This window comes from Opisthocomus hoazin, chromosome Z (assembly GCF_030867145.1).
Source record: "Opisthocomus hoazin isolate bOpiHoa1 chromosome Z, bOpiHoa1.hap1, whole genome shotgun sequence".
Lineage (NCBI taxonomy): Eukaryota > Metazoa > Chordata > Aves > Opisthocomiformes > Opisthocomidae > Opisthocomus > Opisthocomus hoazin.
In genome coordinates this window covers 48381018-48408943 of record NC_134454.1, presented here as the reverse complement: position 1 = coordinate 48408943, position 27926 = coordinate 48381018, and the positions used below count along the sequence as shown (strand labels likewise).

The following is a 27926-nucleotide window of genomic DNA, read 5'->3' as shown; positions in this document are numbered from 1 at the left end:
GCCCCGGGGCAGGTCTCTGCAGGATGTTCTTAACGACTTGCCTAACCCTAAACAAAACCCAGAACCCGTTCAGGAGGCAGAACAAAAGGAGAGTGCTGCCCTGAGCCTCCCACGGGTACTCGAAATTCTCAAAAGCCGTTAGGACCAGCCTGAGGGAGAGAGGGGGGGCGAAAGAGTGGGGGAAGGTATCCCCTTCGGTTTTCCCCACAGACTGAGTTTGATTATTAACAAATTCTAAGACATAAGGTCCGAGGTACGGAAATGACCGCAGTGCCGCATGCAAATACAAGCCTAATTTCATGTACATTGACGTTATCATGTCATAAGTCGATATCGTACAGTACAGTAAAATCATAATCCTGATCCTTTTCCCCGTGACGATGAATAGCACCACAGGGAACAAGTACAGCAAGTACGGATTCAAAAACCACAGCCATCTGATCAAAGACAGAAACATTTTTACGGGCGACTATTTCAGTAACACATAAAAAAAAAAAATGCCTACAACAAAATTTAACAAAAACTAAGAAAACAGTTTTAACACCGGCTGCTCAGCCCTGCCGTTATCCCTGCCCCACACTTGGGCGCCAATTTAATGTTTTGGTTTCGGCTGCCGCCGGCAACAAAAGCGCCACGAGGCCGCCCCTCCCCCCGCCGGCGTGCGGAGGAGAATGGAAAGAAAACAGGCAGAAACTGGTGGGTCGGGATAAGGGCAGTTTAACAGAAACAGCAAACAGAGGGAAACAGGAACAACAACGATACAAATAAGGAGAAAACACAACAACGAACCGCAGGACCCAGACAGCACCGGCGCCGCGTCCCCCCAAGCCGCGAGTCCCTTTTCCCTGCGCTGCCCCCCCCACCGGAACCCAGCGTGACGTCACATGGTATGGAATACCGGGCTCTGTTTGGCCAGGTGGGGTCAGCCCCCACCCGCCGGCTGTGCCCCTTCCTGGAGTCCGGTGAAAATTAACCCTGTCCTGGCCAAACCCAGGACAGTCTTTCAAGTCAGAGAACTGCTGTTTGGGGTATCACAAAGGTAACGCATTTACTTAGTTACAGAGTTGAAGAGGAAAAGATCACATGTTAGCGATCCCTTTGTAAAATGAATATGCTAATTACTGTAAAGTTTTGTAATTCTCAAAATCACTGTGATAGTATGTGAAGCTATTGAAAAGGCAAAAGATTGTTGTTTTAGTCGTATGCTTAGACACCTAAGTACATAATCCCCTTCTTCTAATTTTCCAATATTCACATTTTGCCTGGGGACCTACTCCCCCAATGTTCTCTGTTCTTGCAGAACAATCTCAAACAGAAATAAAGCCAAAAGCTCATTAAATAACCTGTTTCCCTGTCCTCAGAATCCATCCTAAGTGACCATTTTCCCTTTTGATTAGAACATCGCATTTTTCTTGGGACTTGTGTTCGCTTATGTCTACAAGATGAAACAGTATACTACATACAGACAGGATTTTGTGTAACTTAATTTTTCTAGAATTTAGAGAGAGACCAAAAATCAACATTCCAGCTATGTGTGAGAAACTCATAACAAAACAAAAACCCAGAAGGAAGAGTGATTTCGTATTAGTAAGCAGGTGTAATAATGTGAGCAGTGATGAGGATGCCCTTCTGATGGCTGCCAGTAGATGTTAATGTGCACGGTCTCAGGGCAACAGCATCTGTTGGCTGTTCACTATTGATTTTTATGTCCTAGTTCAGCAAGAGGTTTGCAGTATTGCATGCAGCCTCCAAAACATTTTTCTGAATTATCAGCTGGCTGTTTCTCAAAGGTGAGTGACTGACTGTAGAAGTTTTCGCTTCATTCCCTCACAGCAAATACTACGTCAGCCAGCAGAGTATTCAAAATGGCGATTTGTATGCAGAATTGTGTGGGCAGTTTATTAATTATTGCAGTGGCAAGGTCCTCACAACACGGAATATGAAACAGAGCTAGGTATCAAAAGCTTTATCCACATGGGTGTTTGGAGGTTTTTGTCTCAACTACCTTATGTCACGAAACTGACCTACAAAGAGAAATTTAGAAAATGTTTAATTTCTGAACCTTTTAAAAATTAAATGCTTCCTGAAAAGATTCAGCAGTCACACACAAGCAGGAGATGTCCTTAAAGAGCCTTACTTTATTACACGCTTCTGGTATATTTAGAAAAATTGTGCATATTTTCATATTTCTGGGTCTTACTTAGTGGCAAGTGTCTCCTTGATTTGCAGATAACCTCTGAAATGTCCACTTTGTGGACTGTTTCATCGTCTTGCAAAGAATGCTATGCACATTGCATATGAACTGGAAGACACTGTATCTTCCTCATCTAAATTAAAGCTGTAATAGTTCTTTATTCTCATATCACACAAATTATTAAATTAGAATTTTATAATACGTTTCTCTGTCCAGCTACAGCACCTAGTCTCTGTTTTATGCTAGCAATACTAAGCTATTACCAGTAAGCTCTGCTGAAGCCATCATTTTATCAGACTTCACAGACTAGAAAACCGAGATGCCTCTGTTGCACAGTGACAATTATTTTCTTTTCTCAAGCACGTTTTGCACCTACTTGGTTGCCCTTTTGCTGGCCTGCTGGTAACCTTGGATGCATAATCTCTGTTCGTTCCATTTCGTGTTTCCTTCCACTTGTCTTCGTTTAGACTGTAGACCTACAAAATAGGTGTGTGGTGCTTTGTAGAGCCTTGGTTATGATTTCTGGGTGTGACTGCAAAGAATAAGTAATCTTATCCTGAATTATTGTGATGGGTTGACCCTGGCTGGACGCCAGGTGATCACCAAAGCCCCTCTGTCACCCCGCTCCTCATCTGGATAGGGGAGAGAAAATACAACAAAAGGTGTGTAGGTCAAGACAAGGACAGGGAGAGATCACTGAACAGTTACTGTCATGGGCAAAACAGACTCAACTTGGGGAATGTTAGTTTAGTTTGTTACCAATCAAATCAAAGTAGCATAACGAGGAATAAAAGTGAATCTTAGACACACCTACCCACCACCGCTGGGGGACAGGGAATGGGGATTGCAGTCAGTTCATCACACGTTGTCTCTGCCACTCCTACCTCCTCAGGGGAGGACTCCTCACACTCTGCCCCTCCTCCAGCGTGGAGTCGTCCCATGGAAGACAGTCCTCTATGAACTTCTCCAACGTGAGTCCTTCCCACGGCCTGCAGCTCTTCATGACCTGCCCCAGCGTGGGTCCCTGCCACGGGGTATAGTACTTCAGGAACAGACTGCTCCAGCATGTGTCACCCACGGGGTCACAAGCCCTGCCAGCAGACCTGCTCCGGTGTGGGCTCCTCTCTCCATGGGTCCGCAGGTCCTGCAAGGAGCCTGCTCCAGCTTGGGCTCCCCATGGGGTCACAGCCTCCTTCAGGCATCCACCTGCTCCAGCGTGGAGTCCTGCACAGGCTGAAGGTGGAGATCTGCTCCACTGTGGGCCTCCATGGACTGCAGGGGGACAGCCTGCCTCACCATGGTCTCCTCTGGCTGGAGGGGAATCTCTTTTCTGACGCCTGGAGCACCTCCTCCCCCTCCTTCTTCACTCACCCTGGTGTCTGCAGGGCTGTTTCTCTCACATTGTCTCACTCCTCTCTCCGTCTGTTGTTGCTCAGAGTTTTTTTCCCCCTTCTTAAATACGTTATCACAGAGGCACTACTACTGTCATTGATGGACTCGGCCTTGGCCAGCAGCAAGTCCATCTTGGAGCTGGGTGGCATTGGCTCTGTCAGACACAGGGGACGCTTCCGGCAGCTTCTCACAGAAGCCACCCCCATAGCCCCGTCCAGCTACCAAAAACTTGCCACATAAGTCCAGTACATTTGTGTAGTAGTTCCTTAAGAATGCTCAAAAGTAACAGATAGTCTAGCCTTTTAAAATAGCTTGAGAGCAATAACTAGCTCTTTTCACTGGGAAGCTATGGATGAAGTTAAGTATTCATACTTTTCTCTGCAAAAAAACATACCTTCATTTCTGAATGAGAAATCCTAATTTAAGGCTGTTAGTTCTTGTAGCGTAGTTCTGAGTGATGGATCTGTTTTTAAAATTCAGAAAAGGGGAAGAAGAAAGCTTTGAAAGTCTTAGCTCAGAAAGAGAGGAATGACGTTAACTTACAAGTCACTGTGCCTTATTCACTAGTGTTTATGCTTTTTTTTAAAGTTAGTTTCTGTATACTTTCTTTAAAGTTTAGTCCTGTGCATCCCATTGTCTCAGAAAGAGTTGCCGCCTTACTGGTACCTTCATGGTGTTAACCAAAACAGAACAGAGGAAGGAGAGGATGATAGATCCATGTGTAAAAATTCTGATGATGTCGTGGGTTGCTCATTGAAGAGTGTGTAAGAGCAAATAACAATGAACTCTTTAAATTCCCCTTTTATTGTAATGGAGAGTTAATTTAACTTGTTACGTTTAGAATAGCTTGGCTTCCAGAGAAGTTCAAAGTCTGCACAAAGTTCCTTTACTTTTTAGTTGTCTTTTGATAGAAATAGTTCAGAGGTGTTTGTTGATTTTACCTGTAAGTTGTAAGAATCCTGAATTGTAGGCCCACAGGTAGATGTGCAGAGGACTTATAGACTGGTAAGAATGAAGGTTTGACAGGGCTGAAAAGAAAGGATCTGGAGCCAGTGTGACTCTGCAACACGCCAAGCCCATCTTGGAAGGGAGAGCACTTGGCTGCTGGGCTCTGCAGTCCCTGAGCAAAATGTATGGCGTTCTTGCATGTTGAACCTGAATGCTCTTCAGACATTAAATTTGAATGTCTGAGGTGGGAGCAAATTACGAAGGCACTGCGCTGGGCCGAAGTGTCGGTAACCGTGTCCGTTATCCAGACTCTGGGCACTTAGGGAACTTCAATGATGGAAGCCTCGATACCAGCTGTGTTTGGTTGCAGGAAAGATTCACAGGAGTGTTCAGGTCTCCCTTGTAGTGGGATTTCACTGCTGTCATGAGTTAAAGCAGGGCGTCAGTAAACTGAGTGGCAGATGCTCTCTGTTAACCCCCACCCTCCCACCAGAGGAAGGAAAAAGGAGGAAAAGGGAGAGACTTATAAATTGAATATAAAAAGTTTTACTAATAAAAATTTATTTATGAGAAATAAGGCAAAATGTACACAACCGATACTGAGTTTCCCGGAGGTGGGTGCCAGGCACTGGCATTCCGCCAGCAGCTGCCGGGCAGCACCAGGCAGTCCCAGACTGGCCTCGGCAGCAGGCAGGAACTGGACTCAGGGATGCACAGACTGGAATCAGGATCAGGGTCACAGGCAGGAGAATGAGCAGAGTCCTCTTCAGAAGCTGGCCTTCGATGAAGAGAGTGACACCCTCATGATCCCCCAGCTTTAAACTGGGTATGACGTGCATGGCATGGAACGCCTCGCTGGTCAATGTCGGGTCACCTGTCCTGTCCACCCCTCCCTGCAAGAAAGACGCTTTACGACTCCTCACTTGCAGGACCCAAGAGAGCTGTCGGTGACCTTGGCTGCTATAGTGTTAATTATAAACACAGGCCTTTTCCTGCATTCCATTCCTACCATTAGCTCAGTGTAACTGTAAACATTAGGCATTACCAGCTTTGGAGCAGACAGTGTCTGTAAAATATGCAGCAAGCTTCAGAAAAATGCAGGTACTTCGAAGAACTTAGCTGAAAGAAAGATTCACTAAAAAAGAGTTGGTTCTGTTTTAACCAAAACCAGGACAACTGCTTAAATCTTAGTCAAGGTTTTGGTGCCTGTGTTGTGGCTGGCCGTGCTGAAGCCAATGCTTCTTGTTCAACATAATTGAAGAATTTGGGCACACTAAAGAGAGGATTTCATGACAGTTGGTGTCTCTGATAGAGGATGGACAAATTAAAGTGACAAGGCATAGGGATGCAGCAACATGCCTTGGTTTTGCTAGTAGCTAGATAAAAAGCTAAGTACAGTGTTGTTCAGCAGGTAGATAACAAAACGAGCTAGCAGTCCTGTTCTGCTCTTGCGAAATGTTTGGTACTTTGTACTTCTGAGGAGTGGACTGGTGACTGCACTATTCGTAAAGTCTGTGAAATTAAGTGGATATAATGCCCCTTACTCTGAAAGATAACAGAAGTAGCAATATTTCAGTCTAGTCTTGGGCTGACAAATTCTGTTTTGAAATAATGCAAGGAGTCATACAAGAGAAATACGACCACAGAATCCTTAGGGAAAACATTTCTTCTGCAAGTTGACAGAAGACATTTTTGGATTAGAGAGGATTACAGGTAATTTATCAAATGGAATTTGCTTTGAAAAAAGGGAGTAAATTGGTTCTGGAATTCTTTAACTTTACTAGTTTATGTTGTTTTGAAATCTAAACAAGGTAAATTAAACCTCATAAGATTCAACTGACTAGGTTAAGTTTGTTCAGACTTTTTTGAGGTTTAAGCATAGGTTTTGGGGTTTGTTTGTGATTTTTTTAACTTCCTCAGAAATCCTTAGATAATCATTAATTATCTGCAATATGAGCAATGTGATCAAACTGGCGTGTGACTGAGTCATTACGAGGAGACCACACTGACTTTGAAGGTTAATTAGTTCTAAGTTCCCGTAATGACTTCCTCTGAGATCTTGTGATCGGTTCGGTTTCATAGTTAAGAAAGCATTGCAACTTGCAGAAGCACTATTTGGAAATCCTTTCTCCACAGGTGTGATGTATTTTCTTTCCCGGGAGGAGATGTCAGTTGCAAACGCATCTGTCAGCCTTCCTTCAGGAAGGCTGGGAAATGCTTTTACCACTATTGCATTTTATGAGAAAGAATGCAGTTGACCCCAAGCTTCATTTCACTTGCATTAGTTTGGGAGAGCTAGCACTTCTATGTAGAAATATCAGGGAAGAAATACACACCAGCTTTGCTCTTAGTGAAAATGTTTATACAAAATAGTACTAAAGACATGTGCTCAGCTGCTCAGAAACAAGATAAAATGTAGTAATGTTATAACAGTGAAAATATATTTACTTAGCCCTTTTGGTTTTCTGTCTTATAACATGGTCAGTAATACAACCTTTAGAATTAAACTGTGACCTCCATCAATCACAAATTCTTGTTTTATTGAGCAAAAGATTTGAACAACCTATTATGACTGCAAAATTGTTACTTAGTTTAAAGGTAAACAGGCAGGTTTTGTACAGGAACGTTAAATAATTAATGCTTTAAAGGAAAACGGTATGTGAAGGTGGGCATAGAGGCTTTGCAGCCCTAAAGGAATTTGGCTGTGACTTGACCATAATCAAGTTCCTCTGTTAATCTGAAGGGGTATAGGTGGTTGCCCATCGGTTACTTGCCAGCACTTTGGAGTTCAGCATTGCATTACAGCACAGCTGAGCTGCTTAGAAAGCCCTCTGGTAATTCCTACCAGCAAATGGAGAAATGGAAAGGAGAGAAGCTCTGCGCTTCCAGAGGATGCTGGGTACAGGTACTCCAAAGTGCTCTATGGGAGGGAATGCTGGTGCTCGGTAAACCTCTTGCCTCTGCTCTCTTCAGGAAGCATTCTTGATCCAGCTGGTGATTGGCAGCTGTCCATTCGATGCTGGCTGTGTGGGCCCCTCCACAGAGCCCTAGAGGCAGGCTGGGAGGGAGTCTGCATGGCTCTGGAAACCCACGCAGTGGTCTGGCTTCAGCCACATTTCAACAGGGTGTTTGTGCACCAGGAGCCCCAAAGCTGATGTAGAAACAAGTCTGGGGGATTGTAATGGAGGTGGAACTTCTTGGGAGAAGCTGACATTCAAAAAGATCAGGTGTAGGAGCTGATGTATAGAGTTGGCTGCCCCTGCAGATTGAGACTGCCTCTGTGCATGAGGTGGGATGTACACAGGTACACTGGTGGAGTGGGGCTTTCTGCTTGGCTTCTGGCTCCACCTCTGAAGGTGACCATGGGGTGGTAAAATGCATGGTGTTTATTTACTGTGGAGCTGTGTCATCCTCCTGAGGCACAGGGCTAGACTTGAACCCACAGCATTTTAGGTTTGTGAAGACTGCAGTAGCTCACGTAGCCCATGTGTTTACTGCCGTGTTCTAATTCGTTTCTTGATCTATGATACCTGGAAGTCCAGTCAAGATCATCTAGTAATTCTAGGTAACTTATCTGGTTATGAAATTTGTGAAAGCAGACTGCTGGTAGACATGGAGGCACTATAATCCAGTGAATTAATCGTGGAAGTGAAAATTGGAAAGTGTGTTGAGTGTGGACCTGTATTAACCCTCTATGACTTGCTTGAAGTAACTGCCTTGCAGTGATACCATGGTTTTCTGTACACCTGTGGTGGCACAGCTTAGGATCAGACCTGTCAGAGTCAGCAGGAAGGTAAGGGAATAAGCAGTCTTCTGACGAGCTTGAGGAAGAAGGCAGGAAACACAGCGTGCGTTAGCGTGCTCCCATGGGAACGTGGGTCAATGCCCTTCACGCATGGGAAGGGCCCCTGTGAGCAGAGGGACCCTTCCAAGATGCTGGGCTTTCTGAGCGTCTGGGTCATCTCATCTCCACTAGAAAACACTTTCTCTCATGCCTTGTGCAATGGCCGAGGGGAGAGCCTGGGGCACTGAGCTCGCCGCACGTGGCTGAGGAGTTACCAAGAGGAGAAGTTGCCATGGCCCATTTGCTGAGGTGAACCCACATAGGATCTTGCCCTAGGCATTAAGGGTGAGGTGCCTAACGTGAAGGGGCATGCTGAAATCCCACAGGCCAGAGGTACGGCTGCTTCCGGAGCCGAGCTTTGAAAGCATTATATGCAGACCCTCCTCACTCACCCGCTCCTTAAGCAAGGGCCGGCAAGTCAGGTAGGGTGACAGTACTTAGGCATCAAAAGAAGCACACAACACTTTCGCAAAACATACCACTTCTGCTGATTAACTTCCATATTAAAAAAAAAATTAAGCCTGTTAGCTTCTCTGGACTTCAGTTTCAAGATTTGCAAGCACCAGGTACATTACCTATGAAATACATTTTTTAGTTTTGTTTTTTTTTAAATTTCACGCTGTTGTAAAGCCTATGATATAATAGTGAAAGAAATGCCACTACAACTACCTTGTGGCAAAGACAGGGGACAGTACACAGCAATGCTAGAGAAGAGCCGTGTGTGATCTCGTGCAATTAACTATTCACAGATGTGATGTCTTTGAGATGCATAAAAATGCATGTACATCAGAGTTGTAATTTCATGTGGTCTGAACTTTGAGGATATGAAATTGCACAAAACAAAATGATTGCAGATTAAGAGGAAGCTGAAGATGAAGAGGCTCTTTCCATTTTACTCAAACAGAGTTAGGTTTCTTTGTTAGGTATCTCGAAAATAAGTAAACCTGTGGAATTGAGTCTTTCTTTTGGGTCTAAAGGGAAAGGTTATAATCAATGCTGCTGTTCTTAGATGAGTAGTAAGTTTCACAGAGGCTGCATGTCTTTAAAATGCCCATGTGAATAAAAGCAAGCTGTAACAGCTGTAAAACATGCCTGTACCTGTGTGACACTGTCACAGTCCGTTTCAGACTGCAGAGCGGGCAGCACGATGTGGCCAGCTGGCGTTGCTGGAGACGCGTGCTCTGAGCACTTCTGTTGCATTTGTGGCGGGTGAGGAACGCCCTGAGCATCAGCAGGTGCTTTCACTGTTCCAAGTGAGAAGCGGACCAGACAACCGGCCATTCGGTGCAGTCTTCCAGCCTCTCGCTCAGCTGGGGGTCTGGCTCAGCGGGCTCATGGGGCGGCGTGACGGCGAGCCCGGTGCCTCGCAGCACTGGGTGCCTGAGGGTGCTGGACTGGGCTGCGGCCGCTGCCCCGGCTGGCGAGGTGCCTGCGGCGAGTCGGTTGCTCCCCATGGCGTGGCTGTGCTCCGATCAGCAGCCTCCTGGCAGCTGCGGTGAGCATCCCCTTGGAAACACGTGGAAACAAGTCCCTTAGCCCAGTAGTAGGAAACGAAGGGAAATGCCGGCGTGGTGTCACCGTCCAGTTTTCTGTTTGTCATCACAAAGTGCTGCAGAGGTGCAGGCCTTAGCCTGAAAGCCTGCCTTTCACTATTTTTCCAGCCAGAGGCAAAGAATGAGAGGTTATGCATGTGTATCTGTTTGTAAGATGTTTCTGACCGGCCTCTGTAAAATAATGAGCTGTGTTTAATTTTTAGGAATTTCATGTCACTACAACAACAAGAAAAAATTTATTAAAACAGCCTCTCTTCCAGCCAGTCTATAATTCTTATATTTAATGACACTTGGTTTTGATAATTGCTTTCACGGAAGAAAATACTACAACACAAATAATACCCAAAACAATACTCTCATTATCATCTAGGCAGCTCAGTGAAAGCTCCAAGAACTCATTAAAATACACTTTTCATGCAGTTTGCATTACGCTAATGCAGATTAAGTCTCTTGAAAAGTAGGCATTATAAAGAAGTCAAATGTATTTCCAGAAATTTGCCCAGAAGCTTTAGCTGTTGTTATATGTTAATCCCTTTTTTTTTTCATAATCAGAACTTTAAATTGTGAACAGATTATTTTTTTTCCCTACAGAAAGGCAACATAAGTTAGGGCGTACTTTCTGAATTTTTTTTAATACCAATAGAAATCAAAATACAGGGTGTGATGTGACCATCATTGCAATCTCATAAGACATTTCTAGGTAATAATGCTGCTTTTGTAAACAGGAGAAAGAGTTTGCCACAGTGGACAGTCATCTCAGTGTATGTCCTTAAACTGAAAAGAAATCGGTTGTTTCATAAGAATAGTTGTAGTTCATGCTTGCTAGTCACTTCAGTATCTCTTCTGCTGTTGACAGTTATCATCACTCCTACCAGCCTGCTGACTGAGCTGAGAAAAGGGCCATCTTCAGTTTATTCCTCTCCCTCAAATACGAAAGTCTAGATGTGCTTATGTACCATCCTCACTTCTTACGTCTCTTCTTTCTGTGTGTGCAGCTAAAACACTTGCTGGAAATAGTCTTAAGGGCAGTAGTGGCTTTTGCTTGTAGGAAAGGTATGGTAATGTTCAAATACCTCAGTACAAATACCACGTATGTGCTGAATGTAATGCACTATTTCAAAGCATATATTTTCAAAGAGTTGAGTGCTTTGAGGAGTTTAGGAACTGAATAGTAGGACAGCTACCAGTAACTATTTCAAAGTAAGCTTTAAATTTTGTGGTTTTCGGTGGAAGGGGTGGAAATCTGGTGTTTTACTGGTAGTATGAGCCAATTCATATTTTATTTTCTAGACATCCCATTACACTAGTATGTTTTGAGAATACTTACTTCACATTTAATTTTATTCTTTTAAATGTGCATACAGAGAGTAGGTGGGTTTTACTTCATTTAAATTTAGTACAGCCACCCATGTTTGTTTGTTTTCTTAAACCTTTTTTTGTTTGAAAATAACTCTCTTTTTACTGTATTCTTTTCAGGGGGAGGAGGGATAGTTAGTATTTTGGGTATTGAATTAAATAATTTTCATCTTGTTTTTTGGTATTGACAACATTTAAAGCATCTGGATCCTTTTCAAGGCTGGTCTGAGAATAGCTATGGACACTTTAAGGAACCCGTTGGTTAAAGCAAGCTCGTCAGTAACTCTGCTTCTGCTCTCCAAGTGTTGCAGGTGGAGAGCTCTTCGACTTCTTAGCTGAGAAAGAATCTCTCACGGAGGAGGAAGCCACAGAATTTCTCAAACAGATACTTAATGGTGTTCAGTATCTCCACTCTCTGCAGATTGCCCACTTTGATCTTAAGGTGCGTTGAGCAGATAAAAATTTTGGTAACTGTAAGCACCATCTGTTAAAGTCCTTTGTAACACCAGCCACAAATCTGCCATCGTGCACATCCTGGCCGAAGTTTTGTTTTGCTAGCTGATGTAGACAGGGGAAAGCTCAGCCTTTTAAAAGAAATTACTGAACCGTAAATAGTTCCCATCTGTTTTTAATGTAAGATTATTCATGGAAAATGGCAGCTTCCAACAAAATCAAACCACTCTTAGAAAGCAATCTTAAAATAAAAATTATGATTATGATTTTATGGAGTGCGAGTGGGATCTGGGTGAAACATTGTGAACAGGATGCCTTTTTTCAACTTTTTTTTTTTCTGTTACACACTTTTTGTGTTCACATGGATGTTATTCATTGGTACTGAATTGAAACAGTACAGAGGTAAGTACAAAGATTCTTGTGGAGCAGAAAAAGCAGATAACTTCTTTTTTTGCTTTTGGGGCTTTTTTGTTTGTTTTTAGAAAAAGCGTTAACTGCATCCTTTTTGTAATGAAAAGAGAGCTTTTGTATCCAAACTGAATTATTGCTTTTTTAATGTTCCGATTTCAAAATGTTTTCCTCAAGTTTTTTTTCAGAGGTAGGCAGGTGAACATTCCCTGAAGTCTGCTGAAGTCGGCAGCTATGACTATAATAGGAAAAGGAGGCGTAATTATTATGTTGCAGTGCAGTTCTGAAAGGGATTCTGTGTTATGGGGATGAGGTAGGGAAGGGAATGCTTTTGAGGCTAAGCATACCTTTTCGAGTCTCATCCTCATTACCAACAGTAATATATTTGGTCTTTGTGTGACAGCAAGAGAAGAGAATTGTGAATCTGTTAAGACATTTCTTACGGTATGAAATGTAAATTTTTGCCAATGTGCTTGTAATAAAACAAAACATCCTTACATTGGATACCAAGAATACGTGAATTAAAGTATACAGCGAGAATGAAAGTATGCAGAACAATAAAAGTATGCAATAGAAATGTAGGAAGGGAAGGAAGAAAATCACATTTGCACATCTCAGCCTCTGTAACTGGAGAAGAGGTGTATAAGAAGGGTGATGATGAAGAGCTGTCCTTCGTGACTCCAGAAGTCCTAAACAATGTGAGCAGAATGGATGTTGCCCTAGGAACTCTTCAGAGGATGTCACCTTATGGACATGACAGGATATGGAGACAAAGTAGCTGGTTCTGTGTGCTACTCAAAGTGATGGAGTGCAGAAGCAGGCTCCTTTGATGATAATAATCTTGACATTTTATCTTCCAACTTTGTCCTGTTTTTGCAAATCTTTGTTGTAAAATAATCCAAAGTCTGTATTTTAAAATATAGCTAGAAAAGACGGGAGAACCTGTGCATAATCCTTTTTTAATGTTGAGCCTGAAGATCTGGGAGCTGGACCACTCCTAAAGTTTCTCCTGGAGATCCAAAGGCAGCAAGATACAACTACCTGATTGCTTGTGCAGTGTGAAAGAAACCTCTTTCAGGAAGTAATGTTAATCAAGCCCAAATACTAGTTTATAGGACTTTGTTTCTTGCGCTGATCAAGAGACCGTAGCACAGAGGCTGTGGTCTTTACTGAAGATAGAGTGTTTCACTTAGGGTCAGTCCACATGAAAATTGCAATTGTTTTATCTACAAGAAGTAAAATCCTGGCTCTGTGGAAATCACAGCACTCTGTCATCGACATGAAATCCTAATTTACTGTAGTTAATTTTAGCATATGTTAGCTCATAATAGGAAAAGATGGGATTTTTCTACTGAAGACACGATTCAAGAAGCTGAAGGAGGTAAAGAGAAGTGTTCAGTACTGAAGAACGCTGGTATGTGTGAGACATTTTGTACCTGTGTATAAACTCTCTCTCTCTCCCCTTCCTCCTTCTCAAAGCCTGAAAACATAATGTTGTTGGACAGGAATGTACCAAAGCCTCGAATCAAGATTATCGACTTTGGTTTAGCGCACAAAATCGACTTTGGAAATGAATTCAAAAATATCTTCGGAACACCAGAGTTTGTTGGTGAGAAAACTGTTGTTTCTTCAAGCTATTCTTTCTCAGTCTGTGAAACAGTATATGTGGCTTAGCTTGGTTTTGCTGAGTTACAGGTAATTTGTGTGTAATTCATGACACTTTGAAATTTAAAGAAGAGTTTTGTAGCATTCAGTTCCAACTTAGACTTGCGTTAAGGTGTTTTTGTCTGTGGGCATCTTAACTTATGATCTCTGACATATATAGGCTCAGAGTGACATAGATCTTTCTTTGACAAGGTACTGATCTTCTTGCTTTCTCCTTTAGCTCCTGAAATAGTAAATTATGAGCCTCTTGGTCTTGAAGCAGATATGTGGTAAGTTATTGGATCTTAATTGAAATAAATCTCTCACAATTATTCTTAGATTCTAACCTTTTTTTTTTCTCTCCTCTCCTCTCTCTCCCTTCATCTGTTTCTCTCCCCTCTCTCTCATTCTTCCCCCCCCCCCCTTCACTCCAGGAGCATTGGTGTAATAACTTACATTCTGTAAGTACCAAAATATATGGATGGTTCTTGTGAATGCTGGGGGTTTTAATTCTGATTCTATTCTGATGGGGTTTTGGTGGTGCCTATACAAGTTAAAACATTTTGATTGCGCATCATGATTCAAGTTGAATGACTGTAAAAGCAATAGTATAATTATTTAAAGAATGGCCATTAATCAGCATTGAGATAGCATGGGAAGCTGTCTTCAAGTCTGTAGGTGATTTTCCACAGCAGCTTTATGTTAATCAATATTCTCTGAAATTGTAGTGGAGTTATTTGCCCTGCTAGATCACATCTTCCTGAAAGTATGTTCGCAGTCTTAAAGCAGGAAAGAAAAATGTTCACATTTCTGATGTTACTTGGTCTCAGAGGGTTGAAGCAGCAATCTTATAACATGTAATGAGAGGAATGTTCTGTCTTTCTCGCAGTCTAAGTGGTGCATCACCATTTCTTGGAGAAACCAAGCAGGAAACGTTAGCAAATGTGTCTGCTGTGAATTATGAATTTGAAGAAGAGTTCTTCAGTAATACCAGTGCCCTGGCTAAAGATTTTATACGAAGACTTCTAGTCAAAGATCCAAAGTGAGTTATTTCTCTTGTGTATTCATTGTTGCAGCCTATGTCTCTGGTATTTCAAATTATATGATATAAATATATATGTTTCATAAACATATAGCAGTACGTATTTTTTACTAACTGAAAAAGTTCTGTCTTTTATTCTGTTAAAGGAAGAGAATGACTATTCAAGATAGTTTGCTGCATCCTTGGATCAAGGTTAGTATGTAGTTCATTCTCTGTTGTCCTGATTTTAATCATTCTTCATTTTATGCTTTCTTTTTTCGAATTCTTTAAGAAGGAATATTGCATAATAATTTAATACAACTGGCTGTTTTGGAAAACTGTCTGTGTGAAAACTAATATGTGCAGAATGTGAACTTCATTAACATATCCTCTATATGTAAGTTAGCAATAGGACGTAGCCCACTATTGAGATTAAAACCATGCTCAGACAGAGAAGATAATCTTCAGGGAGAACTGCATTGACAAAGATACATTCTCTGAATCCAGTCCTATCTCCTCTCACATTTTTTATCTTCTAATCTCCTTATTTAGATTGGGAAAAAAAGGATCAGCTCTCTTCTGTTCTTCCTCTCTAGACCAAAGAAAGCAGTTGATGTGGGGCGATGGTCCACTTTTCCTTTCAGTGTTCCACAGTGTTTGGTTTGGATCCTTGTGATGCTGTTAGGTTGAGAGGGAGGAAACAGGACCTATCAGTCTTCTTAATGTGTGTAGTAATACCTGCCACCTAACTTTTTCAGTTCTGTATCACATTCTGATTGTGAGTAGTAGACCTCTTTGATGCCATTGATTTCCCAGGTCTTGGGGATGTACAGTGGGTATCTGACCCCATTCCACTTGCCAGAGAAACAGCAGAATAATATCTGTAGCACCGCTACTCCAGTGCACAGTTCAGCATCCTAGGGCAGACATTTCTACACCAATCTGCCAAACTATAGATTTGACTGTGCTTTGCTGACTCTTTGGTGGGGTAGTCTTAAACAGTTGGAACATGTTGAAAGAATCTTGTAAACTGGTGAAGCAAGCATTGTCCAGGTTTCTCTCTCAGGTACTCCTACAACAAGATGTGTTGTTTTGTACCCTGTTGTGTTCCTTTGTATCTCATCTTTCCAGGCATTCTCCCCCCATGCCACTGGTCGTATCCTCTTTTACCCCTTCCCATCACTACCTTTACCTGCATTTCTCCATAAAAATGACTTCAGGTATGGGATCATATAATGCAAAATTTTGTGTGTGATAAGCGCTGGTAACTGGTGCCTAGTAGTAGCTTATGAGAAAGTTCAAAGGGTGCAGCCTTAGAGCTTGCCGCACAGGTAGGTGGGATGTGATTTTTCTGGGTCCCAGCAGCATCCAGCTGAGTATACTGAAACTGGAACAAAGTTTGACTGCATTTAAAATCAGCCAGGAAATCTTCCCAGAAGAGGAGATTTATCTAGGAGAGGATATCCAATGCCTCCGTCACAGAGGAAGGTGAAGGATGAAGCTGAGTGGTCTGTTGGCTGATGGCTTTTTTTATTTAAAAGGAAAGAATAAATTTTAGTATTGCATGAAATATTCATAGGTTTGGATTTCCTTTACGGCATTTTCTCAAGAAATTACATCTGCCTGCCCCTCTAGGCTATGGATTTTAAAATTATGTGCTTACAATTACTTTATTGTTACAGTATGGTTACAGTATTATTATAATGTAAGTGGAAGTCATCACTGAAGGACAGAGTCTTACAAACTGGAAGGCACTTTATGAAAGTTCTGGTTGTGATTGTGGGATATTTTACAATGGCTGTATTTTCCTTTTGCGCATAGCCTAAAGACACCCAGCAAGCACTTAGTAGAAAAGCATCTGCAGTGAATATGGAGAAATTCAAAAAGTTTGCAGCACGACGAAAATGGAAAGTAAGTCATTCAATAGATCTTCAGAATGTTGGTGACATACAAATGCAGTAGCATTACCTGTTCCAGGGAAACATCAGTGGCTTTAAGAGTGGAGAAGGAAGAAGAAACCAATTCCTCTGACATTTGGAATAAATTAGGTATGGTGGTATGGAAGAAGACTTCTTTGTTAATGATCTACATACAGATGCTTGTGTGTGGATTGTTGGATTTACGCATCTAGCTATATGCTGTCAGCATCTGTCTTGGTAATGTTTTCAGGGAAAAGGCACTTCTCATGTGTAGGTACAGGTTTTTGTGACAGTATTCCCAGTAGATCAAACATCCCTTAAGCAGGCCTCACAGAGTTAATTATCCCAGTAGTTACACCAATACGCAACAGACTATGAAGGAAAAAACAGTCTCTTTTTGAAAAGGATTTTTGGACTGAGACTGACAACCTGTTTAGAAGGTTGGCATCACTTAGTCTTTCCAGAAGTGGGGCAAGGTATTAGGTGAAAGCATTGATCTGTGCAAGGAGCCGTTCATCAAGGCAGTTATCCCTCCTCCTAATGCATGCGCATTAGGGAATTCACACTGATGCTAAGCTGGGGCACTACTGTTGTGTGAGAAATCCGTTTATCATGAGGAGAGATGAAACATGAGACAACAGAGATCACTAGTATTAGAAAAGGAGTTTTTTTCCTTGTCACAGAGGCCAAGAAATAGGATGATTTTGCTAAGCTATGGACCAAAGGTGCAGGATATCCAGCTATGCAGTATGATTTTTTTGCTGCAGTTTAGTGTCTGTGTTAGGTGAACATCGATGGTATTTATAAAATTTTAGTACTAGTCTGCTGCTCTAGAAGGAAATAGTGGGTCTAGGAATACCTTGAACTGTTTTGTAATATGGTGTTTAAAGGAATGCTGTCAGCTAATTTACATTCAGTTTAGGTTTTCTGTGTGTACATACTTTAACATATGTACCTCTAAATGTTTTCAATGTGAACAAGATGATGTAATACAAATCTGTTTTGCTTTGTTTTTGAACAGCTTGTTGAAATAGTAGCAATCCAAAAATACTGTGTAGCTTTGCTTAGTGTCTATGAATAGCCTGTTTGGATTATAAATCTCAAAAGAAATGGAAGGTTCAAATGCAACATACAGAGGAGATGGAGGGAGTTGAAGTCAAACTCCAGTTTGTTTTGCTAATACGACAGTATTCCTTTAAAATGTCTGCAGTAGCATCTTATCACAAGTATTCTGTTTTGATTTTTTTTACATATAGCTTTTTTCTTCTTATTTTTAAAAAGCAATCAGTGCGCTTGATATCCTTGTGCCAAAGATTATCAAGATCTTTCTTGTCCAGAAGTAGCATGAGTGTTGCTAGGAGTGACGATACTCTGGTAAGTGTGTACTTAGATGCCTAGAATGCTTTGCTATATCTAAAACTTCATATTTTCTGAAATTATTCTAGCAGAAATATTGGGCTATTGAAAATGTGCATAATTAATTAATGTCTTAAGAAGGAAGAAATAGATTTTAAGGCTACAGAGGTCAGTTACTGTATTCTGAACTTCCACATGACACAAACCTTGAAATTTAATTTATTAATTACCATGGTGAGGCTGATGGCTAGTACGAGAAAGTCGTCTGTCTTGGTTTTGATGTTTGATTCAGGAGGATTTTTTGTACTGTAGCAATTACAGTGTGAAAAAGTTGCATCTGAATTTTTCATGGTGCTGTGTAGAGTGAGATAATATTGCAATTTTTTAACAGATTATTCAAACTCATTGAGACCCTGTTACATCCAATGAATACTAGACAGCAGTATCACAGTAAGCAGTTATTTAAGGAGGAAATTTCAGAGTTGGACGGTATTCAGTTTGTGGTGTTACATAGGTCTGCTAGATTTAAGTAGTCAGGAGGAATTGCTGTATGCTTTGTGATTACAAATGCTTGTAAATCCAAAAGCATTCTTACTTAGCTTACTCTCCAGGCTTTAATACACGCTTCACAAATTCCCTGTGATCAGCAAAGCATGTATGTTAATGTTTAGAGCTGGGTAACCGCATCTTTTCTGTGCATTAACAGGATCAAACTTCAGAAATTCTGCAAAGCACTTTTTATCCATATTATTTTCGCTGCCTCCATCCTGTGCAACTCCATACTCTTGTTTCCACTTTTCCTCCTCTTTCTTCTTTCATGCTCTTTGTTCTCTTGGTCTTGCCCTCCTTTCCCTGCCTCCCCCACCTCAGCTATCAGTATGCCTTTTAACACTGGATCAGCATTTCACACCTGTGTTGCAGTAGGAAGGATTGTAGCCTAATGTTAGTGTTCTAAACAATCAGAAACCTCAGGAGAGAGGAGGTAAGAGTGATCCAAATATTGGGCTCAGTGAATTTTGGTCCTTTGACATTTTAGTGCGTGGGAGAAAAATAAAGTTACACCTGCAAAAGTATCTAGGCTCATTACTTACGTTCTAGATTTTTAAATGGTCCATTTGAATAGATGAAAGCTTGGTCCAAAGTACCTCTCCTGTGTCGTATTCCTGGATGGCATGAAACTTGATACTCCGGTTTGTATTTGTGTACCTCTTCGTTTTTTTGATGTTCACATATATGCATGGAATTAGTTTCATCTCATGCAAGTATTGCATCTATTGAACGTCCTAGGGGTAAAAAGAAAATACACCTAATAAAATAAACTTGTTTGGAATCTCAGTGAGTAACAGGTTCATCTGTGAAGAAAAGGGAAGCATATTGTACTAGCAAAAGTGTGGGGGTGTTTGGTGTGGGTTTTCAAATAAAGTTGCGTATATGTTAGCCATATGCTTCACAAAGGATTACAACTTGCAGCTGAAGCACTCTAAAAGGCTTTGAAAATTTTACTTTTTAAATTTTTTTAGATGTCTCTTGGCAGCTGTTGAGATAGGGATTTTTTTCCTTGAAGCTAACATTTTTTCTTCTTTCTCATTTAATTACAAGGATGAGGAAGATTCTTTTGTGATGAAAGCTATTATTCATGCCATCAATGATGACAATGTTCCTGGATTACAGCACCTTCTGGGATCTCTGACAAATTACGATGTCAATCAGCCCAACAAGGTAGTGTGGGTCTGATTTGAGGTGTGTGGGGGACTAGCTATCACCCTGTTGAATAGAGCAACGTGGTGGAAAATAAAAAAGTAACACCTGGAGTGAAACAGAAGAGACAAGTGGATGTGAAATAATTCTGCTTTTCTTTAGGAGAAGTTTTAATGTCTTCTTTGTTCAGTCTTCTCAAACCACCTGAAAATGCAGCCCAAAATGGGTTTTTTTGCCTAGGCCTTTGAAAAAGTATTAATCATATCTGTTGTCAAAAGCTGTGGTATATCATATATCAGCCTTTGTTTTTGTTTGCAGTGCGGCAGATGAAGTCGGCAAAATGTATAGGAATAACTAGACTGCCAACACTGACTTTGCAAAGCGCTGTTAGAAGCAAGAATCCCACACTGCAGAAACTGGTTATGTGAACATAATGTTAGATGGTGTCTTTCAGTTTCAGGAATGAAATGACTTGCCTACTACAATATTTCAGTGCACTGCTGGTGTACTAACGAGAGTGTTGGAACTGAGACCAAGAGACCAAAGTTCTGTTGCTGGCCCCTCTGTTTAACCTTGGATAAATTATCTCTGCTCCAAACTTCACTTGCTTTAATGGTTATACTGACTTTGATTGTAAAGTACTTCAAGAAATATTCATGATGAGCGCTATAAAAGTAAAGCATCTGTTATTTTACTGTGATGGGTTCTTGAACCTTTCAAGAAGTCACTGTATTTTTCGTTCTAATCGTGCAGTCCCGTTTAACTTTCCCATATGGTGGCTTGTGTCTTCGATGTGGTGTGGTAAATCACAGAATCACAGAATCACAGAATGGTAGGGGTTGGAAGGGACCTCTGTGGGTCATCTAGTCCAGCCCTCCTGCCGAAGCAGGGTCACCTACAGCAGGCTGCACAGGACCTTGTCCAGGCAGGTCTTGAATAGAGAAGGAGACTCCACAACCTCCCTGGGCAACCTGTTCCAGTGCTCCGTCCCCCTCAGAGGGAAGAAGTTCTTCCTCATGTTCAGATGGAACTTCCTGTGCCTCAGTTTGTGCCCATTGCCCCTTGTCCTGTCACTGGGCACCACTGAAAATACCTTAGGTAATCTGGCGTAAAATGTAGATAGAAAGAAGTTGCAAAGGCGAATGTCCTTGCCAAGTTGGGCTAACGAGAGCTTAACATTTATATTCCTGATTTGAAAAGCATGCCTTTAATGTGTGGTGTATTGTTTAGTAAATGTGAATTCATCCCAAAGATATAGAAGACTGCTATGCAATAATTTTTTTTTTTTACAAAGAGACAAATTATTTTCTATATAGTATTCACTGGAGACTAAATTTTAAACTGGAAATCCACAGATGCCATTCAGTACCTGCCTTCTATTCCGCTCTCTTTACTTGATCCTTCAGAAATCAAATAAATCATTCTTGTTTGTATTTCATTGTTAGCATGGAACACCTCCACTACTGATTGCTGCTGGCTGTGGAAACATTCAGATGCTTCAGTTGCTTTTAAAGCGTGGATCACGTATTGATGTTCAAGATAAGGTAAGGGTTCTGCTTTGTCACTGTTTTGCATAAGTTTTTCAGTACAGTTAGCAGAGGATAAGCAGTTCAGAACAAGTTGTATTGGAAATGAAAAAATCTGGGCTCTAGAGCCCGTTTTCTTTCTTCCACAGCAAAAAGATAAAAGCAAATCTTTAATAATGTTATTATTAGTAGTGCATATCCTCGGATTTTGATCACTTACTAGCTGAAGTAGTTTGAATGATACTAATCTTAAAATGTAGTTCGTGCTAACTAATTGCCTCAATTAGTTCAGATTAATGATTGCCCCAAGACAGAACGTTAAACTTTGTTTAATTTTGAACAATTAATGCCCATTTTAGCCATGGAGAATATCGAAACTAAAGCTCGCATGTGATGGATGGTATGCTTTGCAACAAGGTGTTTTTTGCAAAATGTATTGTAGTGATCGGCATTCATTTTAAGCAAACTTGAAGGATTATATGCTTCTCTATCTACTAGATGGTAAAGTAAGCAGCAGAAAGGTTTTTATCTCATGACTGTTGTTTCCAAAGAACTCCCTTACAAGGGGGAACAGGATTATCCTTGCGAACAGCTAATGATCCTGTTAATCATCCTTGCACAGAGGGGTTTTTGTTGTCATTGTTGGTTTACGGGGTTGTTGGACCCATTTGAATTTTGTTTTTTAAAAAGTTAATATGTTCATGTAAGCTTGAATAGCTGTTCAGTGTATCTGTCTACATCTAAGTGCATGTATACCTCAGCTGAAAATGTAGAATTACGGTTCTAAATTACTTGATAACATCTATAATAAAATACTTTTGACAGGCTGGATCTAATGCAATCTATTGGGCTTCTCGACATGGTCATGTAGAAACGCTTAAGTTTCTCAGTGATAATAAATGTCCTTTGGATGTTAAGGATAAGGTAAGATAAAAATTATTCTTGTTTTTCGTGCAGAGAATCCTTTTTTTATAACTTCATCTGAGCAAAGGGAGAGGTCTTTGAATTGGAATGATTTTCAGCTGTGCTGTAATTCCAAGAATGTGACTGGATTTTTAAGTATGGCTTTATAAGCTGACATATAGGGCTGTGATAACACAGCTTTAATGTAGTTGGATGTACTGATGATTTTCCTGAGAAATGTTAACCAAGCGTGCATATTAAATGTGGTGAGTACATAGTGGGTAGGTGGGGAAGTACAAACCTAAATTAATTTTCACTTGAAGACTAGCTTTCTCATTGGAACTCAGGGTAAAATCGTGATTCGGTTTTTCATTCCTCTTGATTGAAAATATCTTTTGTCTGACAAGTAAATTTGACTATTATTGAGTATAATGAAGCCTAACAATTTATAGCTGATGAGCACTTACCTTGTCTCCAGCAGTGTTACTTGAGCAACATTTCCTCTAGAAACTAGTTGGTGTTAAAATCTTATAGCATAGTGACATTTTTATACTAGCCAAAGCTCCATTATGGAGGCGATTATACTTGTGAAACACAGTTTGCTTTGTTGAGCGAACTAGCACAAGGCAAGCCACGTTGGCAAAATTGGTGTCTGACTCCTGGCAGGGCCACTATGAAAGAATTTACTCTCTTAATAAAATTACCATTTCTTTTTCGTGTAATTTCAACAAAAGGTTGAAAGTAATTACATGTAGTGACCAAAATACACCAGGATATACCAAGGCATTAGGCCAACTCCTTACATTTGTATATACAGGGTGGGGGGGCAGGGGGCATGTTGAAATAGTATGGATAGAAATAGAACATCTGTTTCAACACCAGTTGCGCATGCAGCTGCCTCCCTGTATTGCTCAGAAATGCCATTGTGGCTGTGACCTGGAACAAACTAAGTAGGCAAATAAGTTCTGAGAAAGGAAGGCCTTTGAAGAAGTAACCTGTCAGGCGGTGGTGATGTATCTGTCACGTACAGCTACAGTTTGTCAGCAGAAGATCTCTGCTGACAGCTGCCATGCCGCTGGGTTATGGGGAGGCAGAAGTACCCCATGCAGCAGATAGGCGTTCAGGCTGTACGCGGCAGCGTGTATCTAGGGGTGACATGAAATTACTCTGGCACATTCTTCTGTAATTGCAGTCTGGGGAGACCGCTCTCCACGTCGCATCTCGGTATGGGCATGTGGATGTGGTTCAGTTTCTCTGTAGCATTGGATCCAATCCAAACTTTCAAGACAAGGTGAGTTGTGGACACTGTTTTATTTTACCAAATAAGGCTTTAGTATGAGTGGTCAGAACTCTTAGTCTTGCCTTGCAGCCTCTGGCATGTTTGCATTTGAAAAAAACAACAGAATTATGGAGGTTTCAGTACCTCCTAATAGATGAAGGCTATGCAAAAACAGTGCATGCACCGACTACTGTTATAAAACACAGGTTCTCTCGAAAATGAAAGCTTAAAGATGGAGAAACGACGTCACAAAGGTATTGGTGGTGCTGTGTGCTCTGTGAGTTCAGCTAAAGTATTTACTAGTTTTTGCCTTGACTACAGCTTGGTTTTAGCCATCATAGGAGTTTTCTGAAGTGTCAAACACTCATTTTTGAAAATGAGAGGACAGCTCAGAAGGGCTTCTTTAGAGCTCTGAACTCTTGTGAGAAAGCAGGAAAGAAAAGGCTTAATAGAAAAAAACATCAATTTGACCCAGATTTACCTGTGTGGGGGAGTTCCACAAGCCTTCCTAAGTGCTGCGTCCTCTAGGACTACCTTTATGTTGTTTAAGCAGAAGCAGGCCAAGGGACCCCACAGGATGTGCTGTTTGACTATTTCTTTTTCCTCAGATTTTAACAGAAACCTTGGATACAGTCCAAGTCCTCTAATGTTATCAGCATTGATTGTCTCCTCATTGGTATTTGCTAGGAGAAGAAAGGATATCCTCTTTCTTAGAATTTGATGGAGTGGCTTTTTTGGTGGGTTTTAATCCTCCCTGCTTTTCAGTGGACTACTTTCAACAGAGTGTTTTTGTAAAACATTTTAGTTTCTTAATGAAGTTCCATGTAATTGTTACAAAGTACAAGGAGATTCAAGGTGAATATTTTGAAGCAAAAAGCAAATTAGAACTTCAGTCGCAAGTGAACTAAAAATGCCTGCAGTTTCTAGGGCTTGTCGTGATGTGCATTTAAAGGACTCCGGTTTTTAAGTACCAAAGTTACTGCCTACACTCCTAAATCATTAGGATGTGCTTTTTGAACATGGTAAGCAGAGTGATCTGTCTCAAACTGCAGGTCTAATGGGATTTGCATCTCCTTGGTGAGTGTTCTGTTTTAAACACTGAATTAGTCCCTCAACACACAGGATGTAGAAGTTGCTTATGAATGAGGATCAGTTTTCAAGTGAGAGAACCAAGATAGTTAGCTTCAGGAGCATGGAAACATCTAAACTTAAGATTGCTGGTATGCAAGTTGTTGTCAATATTTTGTCAATATATGTTTTATAGTGAGAAATATGGACTCTCAGATTTCAGGCAATGATGAAAATCTAGTGCATTACTGTTATCACTTGGTATGTCAGCAGGAGTTATTCTTGCTTGGAGAATGTCAGCGTTAGAAATTACATCTTTCTATAGGGCTTACTTAGTAGACTTTTTTTTTTTTCCATGTCATCTTCCTGTCTTTCTGAGTTAAGCTGGGGAATTGTTCCTCCTGGTATTTGGTTCAACTCTTTTTTTTTTTTTATTTTCCGTGTTGATAGGAAGAAGAGACCCCACTGCATTGTGCTGCTTGGCATGGCTACTACTCTGTTGCCAAAGCACTCTGTGAAGCAGGTTGCAATGTGAACATTAGAAACAAAGAAGGGGAGACTCCACTCCTGACAGCGTCTGCTCGGGGTTACCATGATATTGTGGAATGCTTGGTGGAACACGGGGCTGACCTTGATGCAACAGACAAGGTTAGTCTGAGTTGCTCTTGGTCAGGAATTACATCCAGAGATCATAGGTGTCACAGAGCCGTATTTCTGAGTTGCTTTGTCTGAATGCTGCAAGCCAGCATCGTTTCCATGACGTGGGTTTTCTGAGCAGTTCATATGAAGACTGTTGATGACTGCAGTAGTCTTTAAAGTTGCCTGATGATTATTTTTCCACGGTTGGGTTTTTGCTGATTCGTTATCACGTTATCAATTACCACCTTATGAGTAACACTCTATGAAAAATGGCAGAAACATTGGGTTCTCTAATTGGCAACAAACTATTAATTTCAGAGAAAAAAAGGCAGATTTACTGTTTGCTTTTGGTTCCTATGGGTTGGATAAATCACAGCTATTTCCAGTAAGGTAAATTCTGACTATTTAAAAATACAGCTCTGTTTGATTCAGAATCATTTTTTGCCTTTCATGGTGTAATCCCAAGAAATAAATTTTGCATTTCATTGTTTGTACTTTTGGTGTACTTGTTGTTTTATCTACCTCTATTGCTTGTAGTTACTGAATAGTTATTAAAGCAAGTTCATAAAAATGCTTTCACTTGTAAAAGAAATAAGTTGTATTTTCCAGTCACATTGTCTCTTTAAGTTGTTCCACAGAAAAGCTCTTTCGCTGAAGTTTACTGATCACTAAGCAGATTGCATGACTTTTGCATCACTAACTTCTGTCAGTAAACACCGGAATGGTTTACAATATGCAACTGGTTGTTACAGTTGGTCACTCTCCCACCTACTAGGGAAGTCGTCAGTAGAGAATGTGTATTTGCGTTTCATCCATTCCACTGCAAAGCCCAGTGACTTCATGGAAATTTGTTTTCATTGCGTAGCTGATTTGTTCTGGCAGATACTGTGCATTCCCCTGCCTCCACCTCCAAAGTAACAATAAAAAACATTGTGATTCTTGATGCAAGGAGATACACCCAATTACATGAAATGATTGTGACTCTGCAAAATGCTGCGATTGTTAAATCTCAGTTAAAAGCTGTCTTCTGATTTCAGGATGGTCATATAGCCCTACACCTTGCTGTGAGAAGATGTCAAACAGAAGTAGTTAAAACTCTCATCAGTCAAGGATGTTTTGTAGATTTCCAAGACAGACATGGCAACACTCCTTTACATGTGGCCTGCAAAGATGGAAACGTTCCTATTGTGATGGCACTCTGTGAAGCAAGTTGTAATTTGGATGTCACTAATAAGGTAAATGGAATGCAGGTTCTGAACTGCTTTGTTTAATAGCTCACCTATTGCATTAGATGACCTTTTCCAGTTCTCTGATATGAAAAATGTTTTTCCTTTTATTTTTTTATCTCTTAAAGTGGCCAAATGCAAAGCATTAAATGACTCACCTTACAAATTTACCTAAATTTGTTCCAGCTGAATAGATGATTAAAGATCCATGAGAAAGAGTCCAAATGGATTATCACTGTGTATTTTGCTACTCAGCTCTAGTGTTGTAGTATATGCCAGCATAGTTGTATAGCTTTGCTTTGCGCAGATTGCATCTGGGTGCTGGAGAACAGATGAAATGCATTGCTGCTAGCCTTGATTTGATGTGATTTAATAACAGTAATTCATATACAGAATTGAAGACTGATGCATTTTTATGAAAAATCTGCTTTGAATTCTTCCAAATTACACAAAAACATCTGCACTGTCATCTAACAAGGGATTTAACTCAACTGCAGATTCTATTCCCAGTTATAAAAACAGTGTCACGTTGGCTGGTTTATGTTTTTCTGCATGATTTATTAAAATAAATCCTAAACAAACATTTACCTTAGAATACAATAGCTTTAATTTGTCTATTAAATAAAACATCACTGGCAGGGTACAGGAAATCTCAGAATTAAAGTTTTAAATGTAAAATTATTTTCAACAGTTGAAGTCAAGAGTCTGTGTAAGGTGCTTTTGGGGAACTTTCTTGGTAAAACAATGATCAATAACACGTGACAATTGCAGAAATGCTTAGTAAACATTATAACCCTGAAACTGTTGATTCCAGTGCATATCACTGACTTGCTACCAGCTAAAAAAGTGAACTGTCCATAATTGTTGTAAGCACTTTCCAAATGGAATGTTTAATAGCCTGTCCCTAAACTTTGAGATACTAGTGCCTTGTTTGCTTCTTCTGTTGTGCTGGTGCTGCAGTGAATGGGATAACTGTATGTAATGCGTTACAGGTTTAACATTCTGACTTTCCCTCTAGTGATCTTTAAGAGAAAACTAAGGTGTGTCAGGAAACTTTGCTTAGTTTGAATAGGTTAAGGTCAGCCATTGGACTCTGCTGACGGGCTAGGAGGCTTAGGGCTTGATATTTAGTTCTGGGAGTCTTTCTCTGCTCTATTTAATTTTTATATGCTACAAAGTTTAAAAGTTATTCATAGGAGTCTGTATGTTGCTATCCACAATTTGTTGGTTCAGGTGTTGTAGCTTCTTTGTTTTTCTGGAAAAGCGCATGTTCTGGCAACAACATTTTGGTAGCTAACCCTTCCATTTATTACCGAAGCACTGACCTTTTCTGTAGTAGCCAGCTAAAGAAAGCTGGGGAGCTTTTGGCTTGAGAGTTGTCCAGTACAATCACTTTTGGTTTTAATAATTAAAATCATCAGCTGCCAAGTGAAAAAACTTACAGTAATAAGCTCCCCAGTCCTGTCGCTGAGCTTAAACCTGATTGACTAGGCAATTAA

The 27926-nt window shown here is 40.7% G+C and overlaps 1 protein-coding gene across 4 annotated transcripts in view; it reads left to right on the top strand.

Moving 5' to 3' along the window:
• Nucleotides 1–27926, top strand: part of DAPK1 (death associated protein kinase 1) — a 99894-nt gene that overhangs the window by 47907 nt on the left and 24061 nt on the right. For all 4 annotated transcript variants that reach the window (XM_075410897.1, XM_075410896.1, XM_009936440.2 and 1 more), the window contains 14 exons: nt 11591–11729; nt 13628–13757; nt 14034–14082; nt 14227–14253; nt 14682–14834; nt 14981–15026; nt 16635–16724; nt 18014–18106; nt 19688–19807; nt 21232–21330; nt 22138–22236; nt 23408–23506; nt 25013–25210; nt 26239–26436. In XM_075410897.1, coding sequence (XP_075267012.1) covers nt 11591–11729; nt 13628–13757; nt 14034–14082; nt 14227–14253; nt 14682–14834; nt 14981–15026; nt 16635–16724; nt 18014–18106; nt 19688–19807; nt 21232–21330; nt 22138–22236; nt 23408–23506; nt 25013–25210; nt 26239–26436 — 1540 coding nt within the window. The remainder of the gene's footprint in view (nt 1–11590; nt 11730–13627; nt 13758–14033; nt 14083–14226; nt 14254–14681; nt 14835–14980; nt 15027–16634; nt 16725–18013; nt 18107–19687; nt 19808–21231; nt 21331–22137; nt 22237–23407; nt 23507–25012; nt 25211–26238; nt 26437–27926) is intronic.